The sequence below is a fragment of the Oncorhynchus mykiss genome, chromosome 21 (genome assembly GCF_057628025.1).
Source record: "Oncorhynchus mykiss isolate SJ-2025 chromosome 21, ASM5762802v1, whole genome shotgun sequence".
Lineage (NCBI taxonomy): Eukaryota > Metazoa > Chordata > Actinopteri > Salmoniformes > Salmonidae > Oncorhynchus > Oncorhynchus mykiss.
Window position 1 is genome coordinate 3,707,501 of NC_143042.1, and position 27,900 is coordinate 3,735,400.

The following is a 27,900-nucleotide window of genomic DNA, read 5'->3' on the forward strand; positions in this document are numbered from 1 at the left end:
GAGAGAGAGATGGACAGAAAGAGAGAGAGAGATGGACAGAAAGAGAGAGAGAGATGGACAGAGAAAGAGAGAGAGAGAGATGGACAGAGAGAGAGATGGACAGAAAGAGAGAGAGATGGACGGAGAAAGAGAGAGAGAGAGATGGACAGAGAAAGAGAGAGAGAGAGATGGACAGAGAGAGAGATGGACAGAAAGAGAGAGAGAGATGGACAGAAAGAGAGAGAGAGAGAGAGAGAGATGGACAGAAAGAGAGAGAGAGAGAGATGGACAGAGAGAGAGAGAGAGAGAGAGAGAGAGATGGACAGAAAGAGAGAGAGAGAGATGGACAGAGAGAGAGAGAGAGAGAGAGAGAGATGGACAGAAAGAGAGAGAGAGAGAGATGGACAGAGAGAGAGAGAGATGGACAGAGAGAGAGAGAGATGGACAGAGAGAGATGGACAGAAAGAGAGAGAGAGATGGACAGAAAGAGAGAGCGAGAGAGATGGACAGAGAGAGAGAGAGAGATGGACAGAAAGAAAGTTCAAGTCAGCTAAAGGCAAATAGGAGAAAGCTAATTCGCTACAATACGTATATAATTGTGGAGAGTCAGATATACATCAAGGTGTTGATAGTGATATTTCTCTGTCAGGACTGAGTGGTCCCGGTCAGAAGACTAGGATTATTGTATGGTTGAATCAGGTGTGTTACTGCCTTGACTGAAGTGAATGCCTGCAACAGGACATTGGATTAAGTTTGGACAGCCCTGATTTAGATAGAAATGTACTGGAACACAAGCACCTATCTGAAATACATGTTGAGAGCCAGAGAGACATATCAGCTTGTCCAGTGCTAATGCCTGAAGCCTCTCTCTCTATGCCTTGGGTTTAGACAGAAGGCCAGTGTTGTCACCGTTAGGTCCAAAGGGTCGGAGCTGGTGTCTCTGCGCTGGCGTTTGGAGCGGGCTCTGGGCTGGGTGGACGGAGCTTCCAGGAACAGCTTGTCATCCTGCAGGATGGTCACCTTACAGGACGCATCTCCCACGAACGCCTGGGCTTCTTCAGCTGTCATGGCCTTGCTGAAACCACGACCCTGGGGAGAAAGAGGTGGCTGGTCGTTAACCTCTGGACTGCAGGGACATGCAATCATTTATAAAAGCAGATATGATTATCTCAATATTGATATTAATTATATCAACATCAATGCACTATAATGGTCTTTTCTCTCCGAGGGGGACATCATAGTCACAAGGCAGAATACATTTGTTTGTTTGTTTGTTTGTTTGTTTGTTTGCCCTTTTTCTCTCCAATTTCGTGGTATTCAATTGGTAGTTACAGTCTTGTCTCATCGCTGCAACTCCCGTACGGACTCGGGAGAGGCGAAGGTCGAGAGCTGTGTGTCCTCCCGAAACACAACCCAACCAAGCCGCACTGCTTCTTGACCACTAAACCTGGAAGCCAGCCGCACCAATGTGTCGGAGGAAACACCGCACACCTGGCGACCGTGTCAGCGTGCACTGCGCCCGGCCCGCCACAGGAGTCGCTAGTGCGTGATGAGACAAGGACATCCCTGCCGGCCCAAACCCTCCCCTAACCTGGACGGCGCTGGGCCAATTGTGCGCCACCCCATTGGTCTCCCAGGCGCGGCCAGCTGCGACAGAGCCTGGACTCGAACCCAGAATCTCTAATGGCACAGCTAAGACCACCGTGCCACTCGGGAGGCTGAAGCAGAATAACATTTAAGCCACAATGGCCCATGGAAAATGATAAGCAAGTATCACTAGAAATAACCCAAAAAACTACTAGACAGTAACCATGACAACACAACCCCATAAGAGTAGTGTTACTGTTCTTTACCGTAACGATGATGATGGAGGTTTCAGTGATGATGTTCTTGGTCAGTTCATTGAAGAATGGGTCGGGGTGGTACTCAAAGGAATTCAGTTCCTCTATCACGTTGTCTAGCTGGAGGAAGGCCCTAAAGGACTGGGTCTCAGAGGACCTGTTCACCACTGGACTGTCAAACAGCAGCACAGTGTCGTTCTTATGTACGGCATACTGGATGAACTGGAGAGGAGGGCAGAGAGAGATAGAATAGAGAGAGAGCGAGAGAAAGATATTTCATTCCTGGCAGGACACTGTGTCTGTGTTTAGTCTCACAGAGAAGTCTGTAGTCACAGACAAAAACATACAACTCACTGTTGACATGCTAGCTACCTGCCACGGATAATATCACAGCTAGAGTACTGTACACTAGGACATGCTAGCTACCTGCCATGGATAATACCACAGCTAGAGTACTGTACACTAGGACATGCTAGCTACCTGCCATGGACAATACCACAGCTAGAGTACTGTACACTAGGACATGCTAGCTACCTGCCATGGATAATACCACAGCTAGAGTACTGTACACTAGGACATGCTAGATACCTGCCATGGATAATACCACAGCTAGAGTACTGTACACTAGGACATGCTAGCTACCTGCCATGGATAATACCACAGCTAGAGTACTGTACACTAGGACATGCTAGCTACCTGCCATGGATAATACCACAGCTAGAGTACTGTACACTAGGACATGCTAGCTACCTGCCATGGATAATACCACAGCTAGAGTACTGTACACTAGGACATGCTAGCTACCTGCCATGGATAATACCACAGCTAGAGTACTGTACACTAGGACATGCTAGCTACCTGCCACGGATAATACCACAGCTAGAGTACTGTACACTAGGACATGCTAGCTACCTGCCATGGATATTATCACAGCTAGAGTACTGGACACTAGGACATGCTAGCTACCTGCCACGGATAATACCACAGCTAGAGTACTGTACACTAGGACATGCTAGATACCTGCGATGGATAATACCACAGCTAGAGTACTGTACACTAGGACATGCTAGCTACCTGCCATGGATAATACCACAGCTAGAGTACTGTACACTAGGACATGCTAGATACCTGCGATGGATAATACCACAGCTAGAGTACTGTACACTAGGACATGCTAGCGACCTGCCATGGATAATACCACAGCTAGAGTACTGTACACTAGGACATGCTAGCTACCTGCCATGGATAATACCACAGCTAGAGTACTGTACACTAGGACATGCTAGCTACCTGCCATGGATAATACCACAGCTAGAGTACTGTACACTAGGACATGCTAGATACCTGCGATGGATAATACCACAGCTAGAGTACTGTACACTAGGACATGCTAGCTACCTGCCATGGATAATACCACAGCTAGAGTACTGTACACTAGGACATGCTAGCTACCTGCCATGGATAATACCACAGCTAGAGTACTGTACACTAGGACATGCTAGCTACCTGCCATGGATAATACCACAGCTAGAGTACTGTACACTAGGACATGCTAGCTACCTGCCATGGATAATACCACAGCTAGAGTACTGTACACTAGAGGGATTAGAATACACTACTGGCAGGAAACAGAGAACTTGTGGAATGGTATACTAACCTCAATGGGAGTGGACTCTAGAATGGATAACATGTAATGTATTGTATAATAGGAGTGGACTCTAGAATGGATAACATGTCATGTATTGTATAATAGGAGTGGACTCTAGAATGGATAACATGTCATGTATTGTATAATAGGAGTGGACTCTAGAATGGATAACATGTCATGTATTGTATAATAGGAGTGGACTCTAGAATGGATAACATGCCATGTATTGTGTAATAGGAGTGGACTCTAGAATGGATAACATGTAATGTATTGTGTAATAGGAGTGGACTCTAGAATGATAACATGTAATGTATTGTGTAATAGGAGAGGACTCTAGAATGAAAACATTAGGTGAATTGTATAATAGGAGTGGACTCTAGAATGATAACATTAGGTGAATTGTATAATAGGAGTGGACTCTAGAATGATAACATGTAATGTATTGTGTAATAGGAGAGGACTCTAGAATGAAAACATTAGGTGAATTGTATAATAGGAGTGGACTCTAGAATGATAACATTAGGTGAATTGTATAATAGGAGTGGACTCTAGAATGATAACATTAGGTGTATTGTGTAATAGGAGTGGACTCTAGAATGATAACATGCAGTGTATTGTATAATAGGAGTGGACTCTAGAATGAAAACATTAGGTGTATTGTATAATAGGAGTGGACTCTAGAATGATAACATGCAGTGTATTGTATAATAGGAGTGGACTCTAGAATGATAACATGTAGAGTATTGTATAATAGGAGTGGACTCTAGAATGATAACATGCAGTGTATTGTATAATAGGAGTGGACTCTAGAATGATAACATGTAGAGTATTGTATAATAGGAGTGGACTCTAGAATGATAACATGCAGTGTATTGTATAATAGGAGTGGACTCCAGAATGATAACATGTAGAGTATTGTATAATAGGAGTGGACTCTAGAATGAAAACATTAGGTGTATTGTATAATAGGAGTGGACTCTAGAATGATAACATGCAGTGTATTGTATAATAGGAGTGGACTCCAGAATGATAACATGTAGAGTATTGTATAATAGGAGTGGACTCTAGAATGGATAACATGTAGAGTATTGTATAATAGGAGTGGACTCTAGAATGAAAACATTAGGTGTATTGTATAATAGGAGTGGACTCTAGAATGATAACATGTAGAGTATTGTATAAGAGGAGTGGACTCTAGAATGGATAACATGTAGAGTATTGTATAATAGGAGTGGACTCTAGAATGGATAACATGTAGAGTATTGTATAATAGGAGTGGACTCTAGAATGAAAACATTAGGTGTATTGTATAATAGGAGTGGACTCTAGAATGATAACATGTAGAGTATTGTATAAGAGGAGTGGACTCTAGAATGATAACATGCAGTGTATTGTATAATAGGAGTGGACTCCAGAATGATAACATGTAGAGTATTGTATAATAGGAGTGGACTCTAGAATGATAACATTAGGTGTATTGTAATAGTAGTGAGTAGTGTGTACTGACCTCAACGGGAGGGGACTGAGAGAAGTCATCAGCAGATGGCAGCACCTTCATGGTGGCTCTCTGGATGAGGTCAAAACCACTGCCCACACACACGATCCTCCTGCCTCCACTGAAACACCAGACAACACACACGTCAGCTCTCAATACAACACACACAATCCTCCTGCCTCCACTGAAACACCAGACAACACACACGTCAACTCTCAATACAACACACACGATCCTCCTGCCTCCACTGATGTTCAACCTTCCTAACTTCTCCCATGTCAGCCCCCTGATGTTCAACCTTCTTAACTTCTCCCATGTCAGCCCGCTCCTCAACACACTGCACTGGCTTCCAGTCAAAGTTTGGATCCACCACAAGACCCTGGTACTTACCTACGGAGCAGCAAGAGGACCTGACCCTCCCTACCTTCAGGCTATGTTCAAACCCTACATCCCAACCAGAGTACTCTGTTCTGCCACCTCTGGTCTCTTGGCTCTCCTACCCTTATGGGAGGGCAGCTCCAGTTCTTCACTGTCCTGGCACCCCAATGGTGGAACCAGCTTCCCCCTGAAGCTAAGACAGCAGAGTCCCTGTCCGTCTTCTGAAAACATATTTTGTGAACCAACACTTGACTCTTTTCTCTCTTACTAGCTGGGACTTTGAAGATATAGACAGACAGACATGTTTCATGTACTTCCAGTACTATGAATTATTTACCTTTATTTAACTAGGCAAGTCAGTTAAGAACAAATTCTTATTTTCAATGACGGCCTAGGAACAGTGGGTTAACTGCCTGTTCAGGGGCAGAACGACAGATTTTTACCTTGTCAGCTCGCGGATTCAATCTTGCAACCTCCCAGTTACCTGCCCAACGCTCTAACCACTAGGCTACCTGCCGCCCCATGTGGTTGTCCCACCTAGCCATCTCAAGATGACGGCACTAACTATGCGGCTCTGGATTAGAACGTCTGCTAAATGACTAACATGTAATCCTCCTGCCTCCACTGAAACACTAGACGACGACACCATATATCAGGGTCATGTTAGGAAGCACAAAACAGGAGAAACCTTTTGAAACGTTTTGAAGGAGGGAGACACGACCTGAATGTGTCCAATAAGAAACGGCCATTTAATTATCCACTTCAAACTGTTTTGCATTCAACTCAAGCTTGGCTTAAAGAGGCGCTTTGACTTCCACCCTCTCTGGGGCACTGTGGACTCCACTCACCATACGAAGCTGGTCTTGGGGCTGTAGTCCGTGAGTTTGGGGTTCTCGGAGTACTGGAAGTTAAAGGTGACGGGGACGTCCTTGGTGGTGCTCTTCCCATACTTCACCGAGACTCTCAGGGACTCCAATGGAACCTTTTGTCCCTTGTATACACCTGTCTCACAGGTGATCTCACTGCCAAACGACAACCTGAGGGAGAAACGGGGACAGAGAGCATCATGGGAAAGGTCAAACAGGGGTCGTAGTGTTGAGGGGAGAGAAGGTCATCTCAAAGGAACAAGTCAAACACAATTACTGTATGGCTAATATATTTCAGAGGTCGGCCTTGAGAGAAGAAGTGAATAGGACATGACTCAGGCAACCTATCCAGACAGCAACCTGCAGGGGTTGGAAGACTCAAGTATGATCATCCTTACACTTCACAGGGCGTTCCCCCCACGGTGACAATGACATCATTCTTGTTTGCCGTATCCAGGTGTTTCCCAGAGATAGTGATGACTGTTCCACCGGCCACAGGGCCCTTCAGGGGGGAAACTTTCTCCGGGATGGGGTCCTGGAGGGGATAAGAGATGAGACATCAGTGATAAGGTAACATACTTAGGTCCTGGACGTTTTCTTGACTGCATGACCTGACAAGGAAAAACTCCTCTCCTGACCTTCTAACATTCTATATGGTTATTTAGCAGATGTTTTCATCCAAAGTGTTTTACAGTTAACAACCCAGAGCCCACTGTCCAACAACCCAGAGCCCACTGTCCAACAACCCAGAGCCCACTGTCCAACAACCCAGAGCCCACTGTCCAACAACCCAGAGCCCACTGTCCTACAACCCAGAGCCCACTGTCCTACAACCCAGAGCCCACTGTCCTACAACCCAGAGCCCACTGTCCTACAACCCAGAGCCCACTGTCTAACAACCCAGAGCCCACTGTCTAACAACCCAGAGCCCACTGTCCAACAACCCAGAGCCCACTGTCCAACAACCCAGAGCCCACTGTCCAACAACCCAGAGCCCACTGTCCAACAACCCAGAGCCCACTGTCCAACAACCCAGAGCCCACTGTCTAACAACCCAGAGCCCACTGTCCAACAACCCAGAGCCCACTGTCTAACAACTCAGAGCCCACTGTCCAACAACCCAGAGCCCACTGTCCAACAACCCAGAGCCCACTGTCCAACAACCCAAAGCCCACTGTCCAACAACCCAGAGCCCACTGTCCAACAACCCAGAGCCCACTGTCCAACAACCCAGAGCCCACTGTCCAACAACCCAGAGCCCACTGTCCAACAACCCAGAGCCCACTGCCCAACAACCCAGAGCCCACTGCCCAACAACCCAGAGCCCACTGTCCAACAACCCAGAGCCCACTGTCCAACAACCCAGAGCCCACTGTCCAACAACCCAGAGCCCACTGACCAACAACCCAGAGCCCACTGTCCAACAACCCAGAGCCCACTGTCCAACAACCCAGAGCCCACTGTCCAACAACCCAGAGCCCACTGTCCAACAACCCAGAGCCCACTGTCCAACAACCCAGAGCCCACTGTCCAACAACCCAGAGCCCACTGTCCAACAACCCAGAGCCCACTGTCCAACAACCCAGAGCCCACTGTCCAACAACCCAGAGCCCACTGTCCAACAACCCAGAGCCCACTGTCCAACAACCCAGAGCCCACTGTCCAACAACCCAGAGCCCACTGTCCAACAACCCAGAGCCCACTGTCCAACAACCCAGAGCCCACTGTCCAACAACCCAGAGCCCACTGTCCAACAACCCAGAGCCCACTGTCTAACAACCCAGAGCCCACTGTCCAACAACCCAGAGCCCACTGTCCTACAACCCAGAGCCCACTGTCTAACAACCCAGAGCCCACTGTCTAACAATCCAGAGCCCACTGTCCAACAACCCAGAGCCCACTGTCTAACAACCCAGAGCCCACTGTCTAACAACCCAGAGCCCACTGTCTAACAACCCAGAGCCCACTGTCTAACAACCCAGAGCCCACTTTCTAACAACCCAGAGCCCACTGTCTAACAACCCAGAGCCCACTGTCTAACAACCCAGAGCCCACTGTCTAACAACCCAGAGCCCACTGGGACCACCAGTTAGACCCCATGTCACGTCCCATTCCCCTTCACTGGTTTATCACCACAACACAGCTACTGAACACCACTTAGTACTTTAGCACCACAACACAGCTACTGAACACCACTTAGTACTTTAGCACCACAACACAGCTACTGAACACCACAACACAACTACTGAACACCACTTAGTACTTTAGCACCACAACACAGCTACTGAACACCACAACACAACTACTGAACACCACTTAGTACTTTATCACCACAACACAGCTACTGAACACCACTTAGTACTTTAGCACCACAACACAGCTACTGAACACCACAACACAACTACTGAACACCACTTAGTACTTTAGCACCACAACACAGCTACTGAACACCACAACACAACTACTGAACACCACTTTATCACCACAACATAGCTACTGAACACCACTTAGTACTTTATCACCACAACACAGCTACCGAACACCACTTAGTATTTTATCACCACAACACAGCTACCGAACACCACTTAGTATTTTATCACCACAACACAGCTACTGAACACCACTTAGTATTTTATCACCACAACACAGCTACCGAACACCACTTAGTATTTTATCACCACAACACAGCTACCGAACACCACTTAGTACTTTATCACCACAATAGCAGTACTTTATCACCACAACGCAGCTACTGGACACCACTTAGTACTTTATCACCACAACACAGCTACTGAACACCACAACACAGCTACTGAACAACAGTTAGTACTTTATCACCACAACACAGCTACTGAACACCACTTAGTACTTTAGCACCACAACACAGCTACTGAACACCACTTAGTACTTTATCACCACAACACAGCTACTGAACACCACAACACAGCTACTGAACAACAGTTAGTACTTTATCACCACAACACAGCTACTGAACACCACTTAGTACTTTAGCACCACAACACAGCTACTGAACACCACTTAGTACTGTATTTTCTCATCAAACAGTACTAAGTATTGCGAGTAGACAGCCAGATCTGGAGCAGACCAACTTAAAACGACGGAGAGACAGAGAGACGGAGAGAGAGCAAACGAGAGCGAGAGAGCAAACGAGAGCGAGAGAGCAAACGAGAGCGAGAGAGCAAACGAGAGCGAGAGAGCAAACGAGAGCGAGAGAGCAAACGAGAGCGAGAGAGCAAACGAGAGCGAGAGAGCAAACGAGAGCGAGAGAGAGAGCAAAATAATGTTATGTTCCCTAGAAAATCTGAAGCTTTGATCAAATCTATAAGAAGGATAAGTAGCTCAGTACATTCTCATGGGGACATTGTTATTTTGGCAGAAACAAACAAACAAGAAAATACGAACCCCAAAATAAATTAGTGTAAATATTTACCATGAAGTGAAATAGGCTCCCATTATAGATGTGTTTTTAAGTCAATCATTATACTCGTTAAATTCCCCTGTTAAATTCTGTTTCCTTTCAACAGATGCTATTCTGAATTCTAAGAGCATCTCCTAAGAACAAAGTACATTGATGAACGTGGAGAAGCAAAACCAGCAGAGAGAGACTAACATAGTGGCTGTATGAGCAGAGCTTTAACCACACTAAGAGCCATGTACAGTATGACACATCAGATCACTCCTGCACAGTGTGACTCTTACAACAGTTAGGATTCATGTTGGGGTAAAGAATGGCCCTGTAGCTGTATGACACATCAGATCACTCCTGCACAGTGTGACTCTTACAACAGTTAGGATTCACGTTGGGGTAAAGAATGGCCCTGTAGCTGTATGACACATCAGATCACTCCTGCAGTGTGACTCTTACAACAGTTAGGATTCATGTTGGGGTAAAGAATGGCCCTGTAGCTGTACGAAACGTACCCTGTAGGTGAAGAGGACCTCTGAACGTCCTCTCCTGCCCCCCTCCACCTCCACCTCCACTACCCCCTGGTTGATGGGACCTGGGAGGTCCACTGAAGACCGGACCGGACCGATCTCACACACAACACTGGAGAAGACACAGAACAGCTGGAGTAAGACAAAGGCCCGGTTTCTCCACCACACACACAAGCAGACATACTGTTCATCCAAATGTTGTGTTTAATGAAATATGTTATTCGCTGGACATAAAAGTGCATTAGAGGCAGGGCCGGTCCTTTCCGTTCTGGCGAGACCAAAAAATGCCACCCCCCCCCTTCACAAACCGAGAATAGTCCCAGTAAGCAAAATTATGTTGAAAAGACATCTAAAATATGTATTTTCTAGACGTTTAAATCAGGTTAATTTTCGGTTGTGAATTAAAGTTGAAAAGACAGTAGGCAGTCAATAGTTTGGACACCTACTGTACTCATTCAAGGGTTTTTCTTTATTTATTATTTTCTACATTGTAGAATTATAGTGAAGACATCAAAACTATGAAATAACACATATGGAATCATGTAGTAACCAAAACATGTGTTAACTAGTTGGATTTAGGGGGCGCTATTTTAATTTTTGGATGAAAAACGTTCCCGTTTTAAACAAGATATTTTGTCACGAAAAGATGCTCGACTATGCATATAATTGACAGCTTTGGAAAGAAGACACTGACGTTTCCAAAACTGCAAAGATATTGTCTGTGAGTGCCACAGAACTGATGTTACAGGCGAAACCCAGATAAAAATCCAACCAGGAAGTGCCGCATTTTTTAAAACTGCCTCATGCCAATGACTCCTTATATGGCTGTGAATGAGCTACGAATGAGCTTACGTTTTCCACGTATTCCCCAAGGTGTCTACAGCATTGTGACATCTTTTTAGGCATTTCCATTGAAGAATGGCTGTAAGGGACCATATATAGTATGTGGTCACATGGTGTCTCCCGCAGAAAATCTTGCGTAAAATACTGAGGTAGCCATTTTTCCAACCGCTTCTTATGAGAAACCAACTGCCTCGACGGATATATTATTGAATATATTTGTTAAAAGCACCTTGAGGATGGATCCTAAACAACGTTTGCTGTGTTTCTGTCAATATTATGTAGCTAATTTTGAAAAAAGTTTGGCGTTATAGTTGAAGTATTTTTCGATTTCTCAGCCAAGCATGGTGAAGAAACGGGAGTTTTTCGTCCTACAAAAATAATATTTTTGGAAAAAAGGAACATTTGCTATCTAACTGGGAGTCTCCTGAGTGAAAGCATCTGAAGTTCTTCAAAGGTAAATGATTTAATTTGGTTGCTTCTCTTATTTTTGTGAAAATGTTGCCTGCTGCCAGCAGAGCCTAGCATAGCATTATGCCATGATAACCTTACACAAATGCTTGTCTAGCGTTGGCTGTAACGCATATTTTGAAAATCTGAGATGACAGTGTTGTTAACAAAAGGCTAAGCTTGTGTTTGAATATATTTATTTCATTTAATTTGTGATTTTCATGAGTAGTAAAAGTTTCTAGGGGTATTTATGTCCGCTGCGTTATGCTGATGCGTTTGAGGCTATGATTACGCTCCCGGATACGGGTTTGCTCGTCGCAAAAGGTTAATCAAAATACATGTTATATTTGAGATTGTTAAAAAGTCGCTACCCGTTGCCTTGACGACAGCTCTGCACAATCTTGTCAACTTGTCAAAAATGGACAGAAACAAACTTGAAACCACTGATCTTGACAACGGGATGAAACCCCTGGACAACAGCTGTGATGATTCATTTACAACCACCCACTATCACTATACCTGGTGGAGACAGAGTATCTGTCCCCCTGGTGAACACAGTCCACTCCAGCCACCGTCACCTTCTTAATGTCCTCCTTCTTTATGCCCAGGTTAGACCCTTTAATGGTCACCACTATCCCACCGTTCAGAGGCCCGAAACGAGGGATGATCTGTGGGGGAGAGAGAGAGAGAGAGGGGATGATTTAGATGAGTGGTCACCACTATCCCACCGTTCAGAGGCCCGAAGCGAGGGATGATCTGTGGGGAAGAGAGAGAGAGAGAGGGGGGATGATTTAGATGAGTGGTCACCACTATCCCACCGTTCAGAGGCCCGAAACGAGGGATGATCTGTGGGGAAGAGAGAGAGAGAGGGGATGATTTAGATGAGTGGTCACCACTATCCCACCGTTCAGAGGCCCGAAACGAGGGATGATCTGTGGGGAAGAGAGAGAGAGAGAGAGGGGGGATGATTTAGATGAGTGGTCACCACTATCCCACCGTTCAGAGGCCCGAAACGAGGGATGATCTGTGTGGAAGAGAGAGAGAGAGGGGATGATTTAGATGAGTGGTCACCACTATCCCACCGTTCAGAGGCCCGAAACGAGGGATGATCTGTGGGGAAGAGAGAGAGAGAGAGAGGGGATGATTTAGATGAGTGGTCACCACTATCCCACCGTTCAGAGGCCCGAAACGAGGGATGATCTGTGGGGAAGAGAGAGAGAGAGAGGGGATGATTTAGATGAGTGGTCACCACTATCCCACCATTCAGAGGCCCGAAACGAGGGATGATCTGTGGGGAAGAGAGAGAGAGAGAGGGGATGATTTAGATGAGTGGTCACCACTATCCCACCGTTCAGAGGCCCGAAACGAGGGATGATCTGTGGGGAAGAGAGAGAGAGAGAGGGGATGATTTAGATGAGTGGTCACCACTATCCCACCGTTCAGAGGCCCGAAACGAGGGATGATCTGTGGGGAAGAGAGAGAGAGAGGGGATGATTTAGATGAGTGGTCACCACTATCCCACCGTTCAGAGGCCCGAAACGAGGGATGATCTGTGGGGAAGAGAGAGAGAGGGGGGATGATTTAGATGAGTGTGGTAGATTAATATAGAATATAATGGTCAGTGCCATCAGTGTGTATATAGTAGAACGGTCCTTACAGTAGTATTTCAGTGTGTATATAGTAGAACAGTCTTTACAGTAGTAGATCAGTGTGTATATAGTAGAACAGTCTTTACAGTAGTAGTTCAGTGTGTATATAGTAGAACAGTCTTTAGTGACAGCTAAAGGGAAGAAGACAGGAAGGAAGAGTGCACCAGACAGAGGAGAACATCTCTAGTGATAATCAGAGACAGAGACTGTTCTCACCTCAGTGATCTTGGGGTTGGGGCACTGCGCTGGTTCCTGGGACCGGCACAATTCTCTGTACACACAGGACCTCATGTTGGCACACCACACACAGCTGTATTTGGGGTCGGCATTCTTACACAAGCTGCAGTCCTCACGACCCAGAGAACAGTTATACAACACCACTAAGAGATGGAGAGGAGAGGAGGAGGGAGAGAAGGAGGATAGAGTGAGAGGAGAGAGAGGAGATGGAAGAATAGGAGAGAGGAAGGGGAGAGGAGGAGGATAGAGAGAGAGAGAGAAGGTAGAATGGGAGAGAGGAGGAGGGGGAGAGTGAAGAGGGTAGAATGGAGAGAGGAGGATGGAAAGGAGGTAGAGAAGAGCAGGGGGAGAGGTGGAGGATAGAGAGAGAGGAGAGAGAGGAGGGGAAAGAGATCAAACAACGACTCCATACCAATAACCCACCAGTCTATACAGGGTTCACATCTTATTCAAATAAGCTTGAACTTTGTCCCAAAAATGTATGAATAATAATAATGGCTGAATATTAAACATGTCCAATACTGGGGTTATCCTACGCAGGTCCATTAAGGTGAAAGAGTTGAAATGGATCAACAGTTTGAGCAGAATAATCCTGGTTGTAATTCAGTCAGTTGTTTGAACAGCAGCGCTGCATCAACTCCAGTGTGTCAGACGGTCTGACTCACCAGTCAGAGTGCTGTCAATCTTCTTCTCTGTGTCTCGGTCTTTGATGTGGAAGGACACATTGACCTCCTGCTCCTTGTCGTAGGCAAACTAACACACAGGATAACAGAGAAAACTGACGTCTGAGTTACTGAGGGCCAGAGACATGCCAAAACACACTTGCTGGCTCTTTTTCTCACTCACACAGGACCCCCCCACCACACACAAACACACACACCCATACATACCCCCACACACACATACCAGGGTTTCTGTTAGCTGGTTATAGCTGGCTTTTGGACCATTAAAAATCTGACCCAGAGTCTGTTTGGAATAGGCAATTTCTTTCTTGCACAGAATCACAAGCTGACCAATAGGTCAACTGTTCTATTATGGGGGATATTAGATTGACAGGCTGGTGATTCTGCTGTTCTTTACTCGTCTTGTTTTCTGAGGAAGAGTCGGCGTGGACAGTTATTCTATCACCTTCAACGTGAGCATCGTTGCATGTTCTGTTACGATGAAGTACCATCATGTAAATGTTATTTCTGTCATTCTGAGCACCGTGGGTGGACGCCCTAATCAGGTTACCACCCTAACCCTAACCACCCAATGCATATGGGTTCGGTAAACTTCTCAAACATCTTAAATTATAATACTTCCTGTCAAATATCCAGCACCACATTTTCCTAACAAAAACACTGACATGCACGCATGTACACACAATCCGCACACAACATAGCTCTTAACTCCATACTGGCAGCCTCTCAAACTCAGTATGAAAACAGATGGGTGGAGAGACAGAGAGAGTTAGAGTACTGGCTGGAGGTGAATGTCTTTGGGACTGAGGGAAAAGACTTGTACTGCTCATGTGGGGCGCTGGGATGTAAAACCTGTGTTGTCTCAACTAGAGGTGGATATTACTGACCTCATAACCCTTGAAGTTGAACTTTAACCCCTCATTAAAGGTGAACTCTTCCTCCGTGTGTTTCATGAGCTCCGTGCCAATTTTAAACGTGTGATCCTGGAGAGAGAGAGAGACAGAGACAGACACAGGACAAGAGAGAGAGAGACAGACACACACAGGACAAGAAAGAGAGTCAGAGACACACACAGGACAAGAAAGAGACAGAGACCCACACAGGACAGACAGAGACACACACGGGACAGACAGACACACACGGGACAGACAGAGACACACACACGACAGACAGAGACACACACACACACGACAGACAGAGACACACACACGACAGACAGACAGACAGACAGACACGACAGACAGACAGACAGACAGACACACACGACAGACAGACACGACAGACAGACAGACAGACAGACACACGACAGACAGACAGACACACACGACAGACAGACAGACACACACGACAGACAGACAGACACACACGACAGACAGACAGACACACACACGACAGACAGACAGACACACACACGACAGACAGAGACACACACACGACAGACAGACAGACACACACACGACAGACAGAGACACACAAACGACAGACAGAGACACACACACACGACAGACAGAGACACACACACACACGACAGAGACACACACACACACGACAGACAGAGACACACACGACAGACAGAGACACACACACGACAGACAGAGACACACACACGACAGACAGAGACACACACACGACAGACAGAGATACACACAGGACAGAGATACACACAGGACAGAGATACACACAGGACAGAGATACACACAGGACAGAGATACACACAGGACAGAGATACACACAGGACAAGAGATCATGTATATTAGAATGAGTAGAAGTCAGTCAGGCTGTCAGGCACAACGAACCACATTAGATAAACAGTAATGTACATGATCTAATAGTGAATGAGGAAGAAAAGAGGACGTACTCTCATTAGAGGAACAGCTAAGTTAATCATCAATGATAGACGATGACTAAATAGAGGTGTCTGAAATGTCATCCTAGTCCCTACAGTAAACCCAAAATGGCACCATATTCCTTACAGTAAACCCAAAATGGCACCATATTCCCTACAGTAAACCCAAACTGGCACCATATTCCTTACAGTAAACCCAAAATGGCACCATATTCCCTACAGTAAACCCAAAATGGCACCATATTCCTTACAGTAAACCCAAAATGGCACCATATTCCCTACAGTAAACCCAAACTGGCACCATATTCCTTACAGTGAACCCAAAATGGCACCCTATTCCCTAAGTAGTGCACTCAAATGGCACCCTATTCCCTAAGTAGTGCACTCAAATGGCACCCTATTCCCTAAGTAGTGCACTGTATAGGCAATATGGCGTAATTTGGGACGCAAGCCTAAGAGCTGTGTCTATCTCACCTTGTAAATGTCCAGGTTCTTCCCTTGGAAGCTGATGGGGATGAGGTAGCCTACAGGGATGAGATGAGGGTCTGGGTTCTCAAACTGAGGACAGCTATCAGCCTGGAGGGAGAACAGAAGGTAGCTGGTTTAATCAGAGAGACAGACAGACAGACAGACAGGCAGACAGACATACAGGCAGACAGACAAACAGGCAGACAGACATACAGGCAGACAGACATACAGGCAGACAGACAGACATACAGGCAGACAGACATACAGGCAGACAGACATACAGGCAGACAGACATACAGGCAGACAGACAGACAAGCAGACAGACATACAGGCAGACATACAGGCAGACAGGCAGACAGACATGCAGACATACAGGCAGACAGGCAGAGCTTGCCAGTTGCCACCTATAAGCCAGAAAGTCGGTAACAGATACAAGCTGGCTCAGAGACAATAGCTCTTTATCAATTCATCTTCCTTCACTTCCTCACATCCTCTCTTCTGGCCTGCTTCTCAAAAGGTATTGGACCTTCTTCTTGAGGAGGCGGGGAGAGAGGACACAAGGAGTTGTGGAAAGACAAAATGAGTTTGAGCCAAACTGTGTAGTTCACTGAGACAGGGCTTCCTCCTACTTGTTGGGCTTTGACGATGTGAGCTCCATCTACAGAGACATCTCTGTCACTGCAGGTGTGGTCCTGGGCATTCCACTGGCACTGCCACTCACTGGTCACACATGCTATACACCTGGGGACAATCAACCAGTAGAAGGAAGAGATAAGGTATCAGAGTTTATATAGCCAATGAGAACAGAAATCCTCAAAGGTGTTCGGTGTAAAATGACTGAACAGAATAACAGTCAGAAAAGCGTCATTAACTGGTCGTCTCCATAAAGCAGTGGTCACCCACGGGTCCATCTTCAAGGCATTCCTAGTCGATCACCTTGCACTCCTATTGGTCTTACAGTTCTGCTGGGTAGGCAAAGTGTTCCAACCATTTCATTTGTCTGAAGGGACAAACTCCACGACCAGAGAACGACCGTCAAATAATACAGCAAACAGTTGCTGTTTTTATGAGTGAGTTCTTTAAGTTTTTATTCAGTACTGTCAACACGGTTTTTATGTAACATTTTACAAAACATAAATGTGCGTCTCCCTAAACATAAATGTGCGTCTCCTCTCTATTGGTCAGCCTCACCGGAGGAAAGGAGAATGCAGGGACTATGAGAGGTGGACCCTCTCTATTGGTCAGCCTCACCGGAGGAAAGGAGAATGCAGGGACTATGAGAGGTGTCCCCTCTCTATGGGTCAGCCTCACCGGAGGAAAGGAGAATGCAGGGACTATGAGAGGTGTCCCCTCTCTATTGGTCAGCCTCACCGGAGGAAAGGAAAAAGCAGGGTCTATGAGAGGTGGACCCTCTCTATTGGTCAGCCTCACCGGAGGAAAGGAAAAAGCAGGGTCTATGAGAGGTGTCCCCTCTCTATTGGTCAGCCTCACCGGAGGAAAGGAAAAAGCAGGGTCTATGAGAGGTGGACCCTCTCTATTGGTCAGCCTCACCGGAGGAAAGGAGAAAGCAGGGTCTATGAGAGGTGTCCCCTCTCTATTGGTCAGCCTCACCGGAGGAAAGGAAAAAGCAGGGTCTATGAGAGGTGGACCCTCTCTATTGGTCAGCCTCACCGGAGGAAAGGAGAAAGCAGGGACTGGACGCTCTGCTGCGCTCTCCCTCCGCTGAGACTGACCATCAGTCCAGTAAAATAAAAAAGATAATTATTTCAATTTATGCTCAGCTGAGCCTCGCAAATGATACAACTGATCTATTCTGTTATCAAAGCTCGAGTTTTGAAATATAACATGGTCTGAGAAGAACAATAGTCAGGAAGGCATAAAGCCAATATGTTGTGATAATGTAATAGACCTACTGCACAAACCTCATTCCTACACAACAGTTTTATTAGGTTACTGTTGTATAGGTTTACATTACTAAGTCCTGTTTATAAAGAATATCTGAGTGGTCGATCTCGGCTTGGAAAGTGATCTTGCCTCAGAAAAGGTTGGTGACCAATAAGGGTTTTACTGGGGACACTTACGGCGTGTTCCTGGACTTCCTGCCGGTGGCGGCACAGTTGTAGAACTTGTATTCGCTGGACGTCACCTCGATGTCGTCGTTGACCAGGATCTTCACCTGCACCGTCACAAAGTCTGAACGCAATACGACAGAATGTCAGTTACCACAGTCCACTGCTCTGAGAAGAAATATTAGCCTGGTCACCTGACTGGTTCTGTACTGAATAAAACACATCGTTGTCTTGTTCGGCAAGACAAAGACAAGTTAGTTAAAGAAACAGACTGATATCTCCAGGCTTAAAAACAGTATACAGGACCCATCTACCACCCAAGGAGCTAAGGACCGGGGTTAGGACCAGTATTCAGGAGGACTCACCCTGCTTGTCAGGTGTAGAGGGGATGTTCACAGGGTCAGGGAGGGCACAAATCACCTTCTGGTCCATCACCACAGCTTCACTAGTGTCCGAACCAAACCTGCACTTGATAATGTCAGAAGGGCCGATCTTGGGGAGGGAGGGGATGTAGATTTCAACCTGGACAGGAGAAAAACAGAGGTTTTTGAGGAGTGTGAGAGAGAGACAGAAACCAAGAGTGAGAGAGAAACAAGAGAATAAACTTCCTCTTGAATACAAAGAGGTCCATTGAGGAAATGCAATTATGTTTCAAGTCACAGGAATGGTTGTGACAAAAACTCAAGTTCCTGGAGAGAAATGAGATGGAATGAAGTGAAATAAAGGAAGTGACTGATATTCAGGTCTACAGTTTAAAATGTACACAGTTCATTAATCCAGAACTGACCCAGAAAACTCATTTCTGTCTCTGTGTGTGTGTGTGTGTGTGTGTGTGTGTGTGTGTGTGTGTGTGTGTGTGTGTGTGTGTGAGAGAGAGAGAGAGAGAGAAATGCACTGGAAGGGAGCAGAGCTTAAAGGAATTGACTAGAGTTAAACTCAGGATGAATGAATTCAGAATGAAGCAAACCCAGCACAACAGCTGAGGGATCTTTCACACTGGAGAAGACAGCTGCCAATGACAGGGAACGTAGACATGTACACTCAACCACTCAGTACCTGCTCGGTCTTCCTACAGCTGAGGTTGGGTGGGTTAAACGCCTGGATCTGAACACACTGCTGGTTGGGGCTCCACAGCCACGTGTTGTCATCCTCAGCCCTGGGACAGTCTCCCTTCCTGGTACACCTGGACGAGAAGAGACCAGTCACACTCTGGACTACAGCTAACCCTGGACTACAGCTAACCAGGAGTCTGGACTACAGCTAACCCTGGCCTACAGATAACCCTGGTCTACAGCTAACCCTGGACTACAGCTAACCCTGGGGACTACAGCTAACCCTGGACTACAGCTAACCCTGGACTACAGCTAACCAGGAGTCTGGACTACAGCTAACCCTGGCCTATAGCTAACCAGGAGTCTGGACTACAGCTAACCCTGGACTACAGCTAACCCTGGACTACAGCTAACCAGGAGTCTGGACTACAGCTAACCCTGGCCTATAGCTAACCAGGAGTCTGGACTACAGCTAACCCTGGCCTACAGCTAACCCTGGACTACAGCTAACCAGGAGTCTGGACTACAGCTAACCCTGGCCTACAGCTAACCCTGGCCTACAGCTAACCAGGAGTCTGGACTACAGCTAACCAGGAGTCTGGACTACAGCTAACCAGGAGTCTGGACTACAGCTAACCAGGAGTCTGGACTACAGCTAACCAGGAGTCTGGACTACAGCTAACCAGGAGTCTGTACCTGTATCCAGGCCCAGTTCCTCACTGATAGGAGCTAAAGAGAGAAACTAGTCCTGGACCATCTATAACAGGATAAATCAGTACTAAGCTCATAAGACATTTATATGTTACATTGTATTATTCATTGAAAAGATCAATGAGAAGCAGGAAATATTGCAGCTATAATCAATGTTCCCCCAAAGAATTGTCACTGAGCAAATTTCAAGTCTGTTGACTTCCAGCGCGCGTTTACTGTGAACACTGAGGCTGTACCTGCTTTAAGTTACAGCTTTAAACAGTGACTATGTAGGTTACTGTGGCTATTTGATCATAATGTAGGCCTACCAGAGTGGCCTACCAGAGTGGCCTACCCTCAAAAACATGGAGAACATTCATTGAACACCACACATTTTAACATGGAAATAGCTGTTCTATCATTCAGCCTACAGTAGCAGCCAATGTGTGGTGTTCAATGTAGGCCTACATTCCATGAGACTTTTGAAAAAACATGCAGGGCTTGACATGAACCTGTTCATCCACCTGTCCTTCAGACAAGGAGGGGACTGAAAATGTTGTGTTGATGCGAAAAGCACTTTTCTAAATAAAATGCATTATTATTCCCATACCATTATTACAGAGTATCAGACAAATTACGCTACCCTCTGCCTATTGGCTACTTGGCTTATTCAAGCCTGTCTCAAAATACAACACTGCCCCTTTAAGACAAAAAAAATTGCATCTGGACTACAGCTAACCAGGAGTCTGGTCTCATGGCTTTTCAAAGATGGCTAGAAATGTACAGGTTGTGTGCTCCTGTAGGACGCAATCCCTCCCCTATCGTCCCCTATCGTTGACTACAAATGACCTATAACTGGGATAATAACTCTCTAACTAGCAAAGGACATGAACAAATGTGCCACATGTGGCTACATGCAGCTCTGATTGGTTAAGGAGCACCGGTCTGTGTAGAGTACAGCTCAGCCGTGCCTGTCCATAGAATACAATCCGACAGCGTGCGTTCTGCCTCGGTATGTTGCATTGAAAGCGTGGATTCAATCACAATTCCCACAGTAAAGGGAAACGTTGATAGTGTTAACTAAAAGTCTAGAAAGTTGAGTGAAGTTGAATCTCGTGCTTCTCTACGCCGGGCTGGTATTTCTTCTGCGCGACAGTCCGAGAGGAGCTGCACCCTGCTTAGAGGGAACATTGGCTATAACTGGGACTGTACTCACTTGCCCTGCAGCACACACCAGCCACAGTAGGGGTCTTTCTGTGCCACACAGGACTGGCAGTCTGTCTTCAGGTGGCACGCCTGCACTGGCACCTTGGTGATCTATGAGCAAAACAAAAACGTCTGATTCAAACATGGCTTTGATACGGTACTAACCTAAATGCATGGAACGCCTCACACTGATGAAAATCTACGCTATGGAATAAAGTTCCACGTTAAGATCACGGCTCACCTTCTTCTCTGTGGTGATGTAGAGGTGTGTGAGGCTGGTGTCAAACAGCAGGTTCTTGTTGACCTTGTCCCCGGTGTTCTCCCCAGGGGCGCGGCCGTACACCTCTGGACTGGTCGACAGGTGCAGCTTCAACACCTACGTTACACGAGCAGAAAGAAGACAGAGAAGGCGGCCGGGTCGATGCAGAAGACGTTAGTCAACTATTAAGGAAAATACATACAAGTCAGAGCAGCCTATTGAATAACATTCCAGCAGGACGAGTTTCTGTCCAGCAGACGCTCTTATGTAGAGCAGCCTATTGAATAACATTCCAGCAGGACGAGGTTCTGTCCAGCAGACGCTCTTATGTAGAGCAGCCTATTGAATAACATTCCAGCAGGACGAGTTTCTGTCCAGCAGACGCTCTTATGGAGAGCAGCTTGTAGTCAGTGCATTTAACTAAGGTAGGTGAGACCAACCACATATCACAGTCAGTGCATTTAACTAAGGTAGGTGAGACCAACCACATATCACAGTCAGTGCATTTAACTAAAGTAGGTGAGACCAACCACATATCACAGTCAGTGCATTTAACTAAGGTAGGTGAGACCAACCACATATCACAGTCAGTGCATTTAACTAAGGGAGGTGAGACCAACCACATATCACAGTCAGTGCATTTAACTAAAGTAGGTGAGACCAACCACATATCACAGTCAGTGCATTTAACTAAAGTAGGTGAGACCAACCACATATCACAGTCAGTGCATTTAACTAAGGGAGGTGAGACCAACCACATATCACAGCCAGTGCATTTAACTAAAGTAGGTGAGACCAACCACATATCACAGTCAGTGCATTTAACTAAGGGAGGTGAGACCAACCACATATCACAGTCAGTGCATTTAACTAAAGTAGGTGAGACCAACCACATATCACAGTCAGTGCATTTAACTAAGGGAGGTGAGACCAACCACATATCACAGTCAGTGCATTTAACTAAAGTAGGTGAGACCAACCACATATCACAGTCAGTGCATTTAACTAAAGTAGGTGAGACCAACCACATATCACAGTCAGTGCATTTAACTAAAGTAGGTGAGACCAACCACATATCACAGTCAGTGCATTTAACTAAGGGAGGTGAGACCAACCACATATCACAGTCAGTGCATTTAACTAAGGGAGGTGAGACCAACCACATATCACAGCCAGTGCATTTAACTAAGGGAGGTGAGACCAACCACATATCACAGTCAGTGCATTTAACTAAGGGAGGTGAGACCAACCACATATCACAGCCAGTGCATTTAACTAAGGGAGGTGAGACCAACCACATAGCACAGTCAGTGCATTTAACTAAAGTAGGTGAGACCAACCACATATCACAGTCAGTGCATTTAACTAAGGGAGGTGAGACCAACCACATATCACAGTCAATGCATTTAACTAAGGGAGGTGAGACCAACCACATATCACAGCCAGTGCATTTAACTAAGGGAGGTGAGACCAACCACATAGCACAGTCAGTGCATTTAACTAAAGTAGGTGAGACCAACCACATATCACAGTCAGTGCATTTAACTAAGGGAGGTGAGACCAACCACATATCACAGTCAGTGCATTTAACTAAAGTAGGTGAGACCAACCACATATCACAGCCAGTGCATTTAACTAAGGGAGGTGAGACCAACCACATATCACAGCCAGTGCATTTAACTAAGGGAGGTGAGACCAACCACATATCACAGCCAGTGCATTTAACTAAAGTAGGTGAGACCAACCACATATCACAGTCAGTGCATTTAACTAAAGTAGGTGAGACCAACCACATATCACAGCCAGTGCATTTAACTAAGGGAGGTGAGACCAACCACATATCACAGCCAGTGCATTTAACTAAAGTAGGTGAGACCAACCACATATCACAGCCAGTGCATTTAACTAAAGTAGGTGAGACCAACCACATATCACAGTCAGTGCATTTAACTAAGGGAGGTGAGACCAACCACATATCACAGTCAGTGCATTTAACTAAGGGAGGTGAGACCAACCACATATCACAGCCAGTGCATTTAACTAAGGGAGGTGAGACCAACCACATATCACAGTCAGTGCATTTAACTAAAGTAGGTGAGACCAACCACATATCACAGTCAGTGCATTTAACTAAAGTAGGTGAGACCAACCACATATCACAGTCAGTGCATTTAACTAAGGTAGGTGAGACCAACCACATATCACAGCCAGTGCATTTAACTAAGGTAGGTGAGACCAACCACATATCACAGCCAGTGCATTTAACTAAGGTAGGTGAGACCAACCACATATCACAGTCAGTGCATTTAACTAAGGGAGGTGAGACCAACCACATATCACAGTCAATGCATTTAACTAAGGGAGGTGAGACCAACCACATATCACAGCCAGTGCATTTAACTAAGGGAGGTGAGACCAACCACATAGCACAGTCAGTGCATTTAACTAAAGTAGGTGAGACCAACCACATATCACAGTCAGTGCATTTAACTAAGGGAGGTGAGACCAACCACATATCACAGTCAGTGCATTTAACTAAAGTAGGTGAGACCAACCACATATCACAGCCAGTGCATTTAACTAAGGGAGGTGAGACCAACCACATATCACAGCCAGTGCATTTAACTAAAGTAGGTGAGACCAACCACATATCACAGCCAGTGCATTTAACTAAAGTAGGTGAGACCAACCACATATCACAGCCAGTGCATTTAACTAAAGTAGGTGAGACCAACCACATATCACAGTCAGTGCATTTAACTAAGGGAGGTGAGACCAACCACATATCACAGCCAGTGCATTTAACTAAAGTAGGTGAGACCAACCACATATCACAGTCAGTGCATTTAACTAAAGTAGGTGAGACCAACCACATATCACAGCCAGTGCATTTAACTAAGGGAGGTGAGACCAACCACATATCACAGCCAGTGCATTTAACTAAAGTAGGTGAGACCAACCACATATCACAGCCAGTGCATTTAACTAAGGGAGGTGAGACCAACCACATATCACAGTCAGTGCATTTAACTAAGGGAGGTGAGACCAACCACATATCACAGTCAGTGCATTTAACTAAGGGAGGTGAGACCAACCACATATCACAGCCAGTGCATTTAACTAAGGGAGGTGAGACCAACCACATATCACAGTCAGTGCATTTAACTAAAGTAGGTGAGACCAACCACATATCACAGTCAGTGCATTTAACTAAAGTAGGTGAGACCAACCACATATCACAGTCAGTGCATTTAACTAAGGTAGGTGAGACCAACCACATATCACAGCCAGTGCATTTAACTAAGGTAGGTGAGACCAACCACATATCACAGCCAGTGCATTTAACTAAGGGAGGTGAGACCAACCACATATCACAGCCAGTGCATTTAACTAAGGGAGGTGAGACCAACCACATATCACAGCCAGTGCATTTAACTAAAGTAGGTGAGACCAACCACATATCACAGCCAGTGCATTTAACTAAGGTAGGTGAGACCAACCACATATCACAGTCAGTGCATTTAACTAAGGTAGGTGAGACCAACCACATATCACAGTCAGTGCATTTAACTAAGGTAGGTGAGACCAACCACATATCACAGTCAGTGCATTTAACTAAGGTAGGTGAGACCAACCACATATCACAGTCAGTGCATTTAACTAAGGTAGGTGAGACCAACCACATATCACAGCCAGTGCATTTAACTAAAGTAGGTGAGACCAACCACATATCACAGTCAATGCATTTAACTAAGGGAGGTGAGACCAACCACATATCACAGTCAGTGCATTTAACTAAGGGAGGTGAGACCAACCACATATCACAGTCAGTGCATTTAACTAAGGGAGGTGAGACCAACCACATATCACAGTCAGTGCATTTAACTAAAGTAGGTGAGACCAACCACATATCACAGCCAGTGCATTTAACTAAGGGAGGTGAGACCAACCACATATCACAGTCAATGCTTTCCTCAAGTAAAACTTTCTTCCAAAAAGCAGCGATTAACAAAACCAGTTACAGTGCTAGTAAGAAAGACTAGTGTGATTGGTAGCTAGCAGTGACAGGTCAACAGTAAGGTGGTAGCTAGTAGTGACAGGTCAATAGTAAGGTGGTAGCTAGCAGTGACAGGTCAACAGTAAGGTGGTAGCTAGCAGTGACAGGTCAACAGTAAGGTGGTAGCTAGCAGTGACAGGTCAACAGTAAGGTGGTAGCTAGTAGTGACAGGTCAACAGTAAGGTGGTAGCTAGTAGTGACAGGTTAACAGTAAGGTGGTAGCTAGTAGTGACAGGTCAACAGTAAGGTGGTAGCTAGTAGTGACAGGTCAACAGTAAGGTGGTAGCTAGTAGTGACAGGTCAACAGTAAGGTGGTAGCTAGTAGTGACAGGTCAACAGTAAGGTGGTAGCTAGTAGTGACAGGTCAACAGTAAGGTGGTAGCTAGTAGTGACAGGTTAACAGTAAGGTGGTAGCTAGCAGTGACAGGTCAACAGTAAGGTGGTAGCTAGTAGTGACAGGTCAACAGTAAGGTGGTAGCTAGTAGTGACAGGTCAACAGTAAGGTGGTAGCTAGTAGTGACAGGTTAACAGTAAGGTGGTAGCTAGTAGTGACAGGTCAACAGTAAGGTGGTAGCTAGTAGTGACAGGTCAACAGTAAGGTGGTAGCTAGTAGTGACAGGTCAACAGTAAGGTGGTAGCTAGTAGTGACAGGTTAACAGTAAGGTGGTACCTAGTAGTGACAGGTTAACAGTAAGGTGGTAGCTAGTAGTGACAGGTCAACAGTAAGGTGGTAGCTAGTAGTGACAGGTTAACAGTAAGGTGGTAGCTAGTAGTGACAGGTCAACAGTAAGGTGGTAGCTAGTAGTGACAGGTCAACAGATTATCTGTCACTGCTAGCTACCACAATCTGTTTTGGGGGAACGTCGAGAACTGAATCTCATCTGTGAAAGAGCTTTTAATTTGTCTCCCTGATTGGCTCCCTGTGACTCCTGCCGTTTGAGCTCAAGACAACCATTATCTGGAGTTCAGTTAGAGAAACATTCTCTGAAGATGGTAATTTAACCATTATCTGGAGTTCAGTTAGATAAACACTCTCTGAAGATGGTAACTCAAACATTATCTGGAGTTCAGTTAATTGTTTTTGCAAAGGTGAAAAAAAATGTCACGTAAACTATTGAATTGAACTCATGTCACAATTTGACATAATGGAAGGCAACCCTTTAGGCTTTAGATGTCATATTGTTCATGGTTTTTCATCCGTTTGTAAGAATTACTGATCAAAGATCTGTTTGGGAGCCAAAAGACCCGGCTCAACGAAAAGACTTGGAATGTTCATCACTGTTAGCTAGTACCTCTCCTAAAGTAGTCCCCAGGAAGGCAACGGCGTGCTCTGTTTCCACAGCGACGGCCACAGCGGTCATCAGGCCCTTCTTGGTGAAAACAGGGTCGGTTGCCAGGGCGAACTCTGCCCTGCTGGCCAGCGGGGAGGGCAGGAACTCAGCACCACACTTTTGATTGGTCACCATGCCCTTCTGAAGAGGGAAGGAATCAATGTCAGATACATTATCTCACTAGTAGGTAGAAGTGATAATGTAGCAGTTAATCCATTATATCTACATCCTATCTACATCCTGTAGAAGAGCAACGACCATAACGTCAAGGTAAACTAGAAAACCATCAATTGCTTCAAAACTGACAGCACGTACATTCTCGCTCTCCATACGAGAGGACATACAGTACGACTGCCCTTGACTGGAGGGACTGGTAAGGCTACAAACCTCATTTTCAATTTTACACAGCTCGTCTGACTTGGAGGAGTATGGTGAGTAGACAGCAGACTTGTTGTTTATTTGTCCCTTGGTGCTGTAGCAGGCTCCTATGATCTCCACCAGTCTCTGATTGATGGCCCTCAGTGGGTACATACACACTGCCGAGCTGGTGCTGTCGTCGTCCGAGCTGAACACCACAAACACAACCTGACAGGAAAACACCAGTCACTGTTCTTACCTCACTGTTCTTACCTCACTGTTCCTGACTCACTGTTCCTGACTCACTGTTCCTGACTCACTGTTCCTGACTCACTGTTCCTGACTCACTGTTCCTGACTCACTGTTCCTGACTCACTGTTCCTAACTCACTGTTCCTACCTCACTGTTCCTACCTCACTGTTCCTGACTCACTGTTCCTGACTCACTGTTCCTACCTCACTGTTCCTACCTCACTGTTCCTACCTCACTGTTCCTACCTCACTGTTCCTAACTCACTGTTCCTAACTCACTGTTCCTACCTC

General features: G+C 45.9%; 1 protein-coding gene across 5 annotated transcripts in view; it reads right to left on the reverse strand.

Annotated features, from left to right (window-relative positions):
- LOC110490697 (plexin-B2) overlaps positions 1–27,900 on the reverse strand; it is a 177,581-nt gene that overhangs the window by 26,797 nt on the left and 122,884 nt on the right. For 4 of the 5 annotated variants that reach the window (XM_090213486.1, XM_090213488.1, XM_090213487.1 and 1 more), the window contains 19 exons: positions 27,389–27,586; positions 26,963–27,142; positions 21,596–21,730; positions 21,365–21,465; positions 19,463–19,589; positions 18,772–18,928; positions 18,419–18,530; positions 16,967–17,078; positions 16,344–16,445; positions 14,911–15,006; positions 14,006–14,093; positions 13,320–13,483; positions 11,974–12,122; positions 10,150–10,276; positions 6,606–6,742; positions 6,190–6,378; positions 4,976–5,084; positions 1,833–2,042; positions 889–1,068 (listed from right to left, as the gene is read on the reverse strand). In XM_090213486.1, coding sequence (XP_090069612.1) covers positions 889–1,068; positions 1,833–2,042; positions 4,976–5,084; positions 6,190–6,378; positions 6,606–6,742; positions 10,150–10,276; positions 11,974–12,122; positions 13,320–13,483; positions 14,006–14,093; positions 14,911–15,006; positions 16,344–16,445; positions 16,967–17,078; positions 18,419–18,530; positions 18,772–18,928; positions 19,463–19,589; positions 21,365–21,465; positions 21,596–21,730; positions 26,963–27,142; positions 27,389–27,586 — 2,673 coding nt within the window. Of the gene's footprint in view, positions 1–888; positions 1,069–1,832; positions 2,043–4,975; positions 5,085–5,925; positions 5,966–6,189; positions 6,379–6,605; positions 6,743–10,149; positions 10,277–11,973; positions 12,123–13,319; positions 13,484–14,005; positions 14,094–14,910; positions 15,007–16,343; positions 16,446–16,966; positions 17,079–18,418; positions 18,531–18,771; positions 18,929–19,462; positions 19,590–21,364; positions 21,466–21,595; positions 21,731–26,962; positions 27,143–27,388; positions 27,587–27,900 lie in introns of those variants that run through there. The other variant, XM_090213490.1, reaches the window with a different exon arrangement.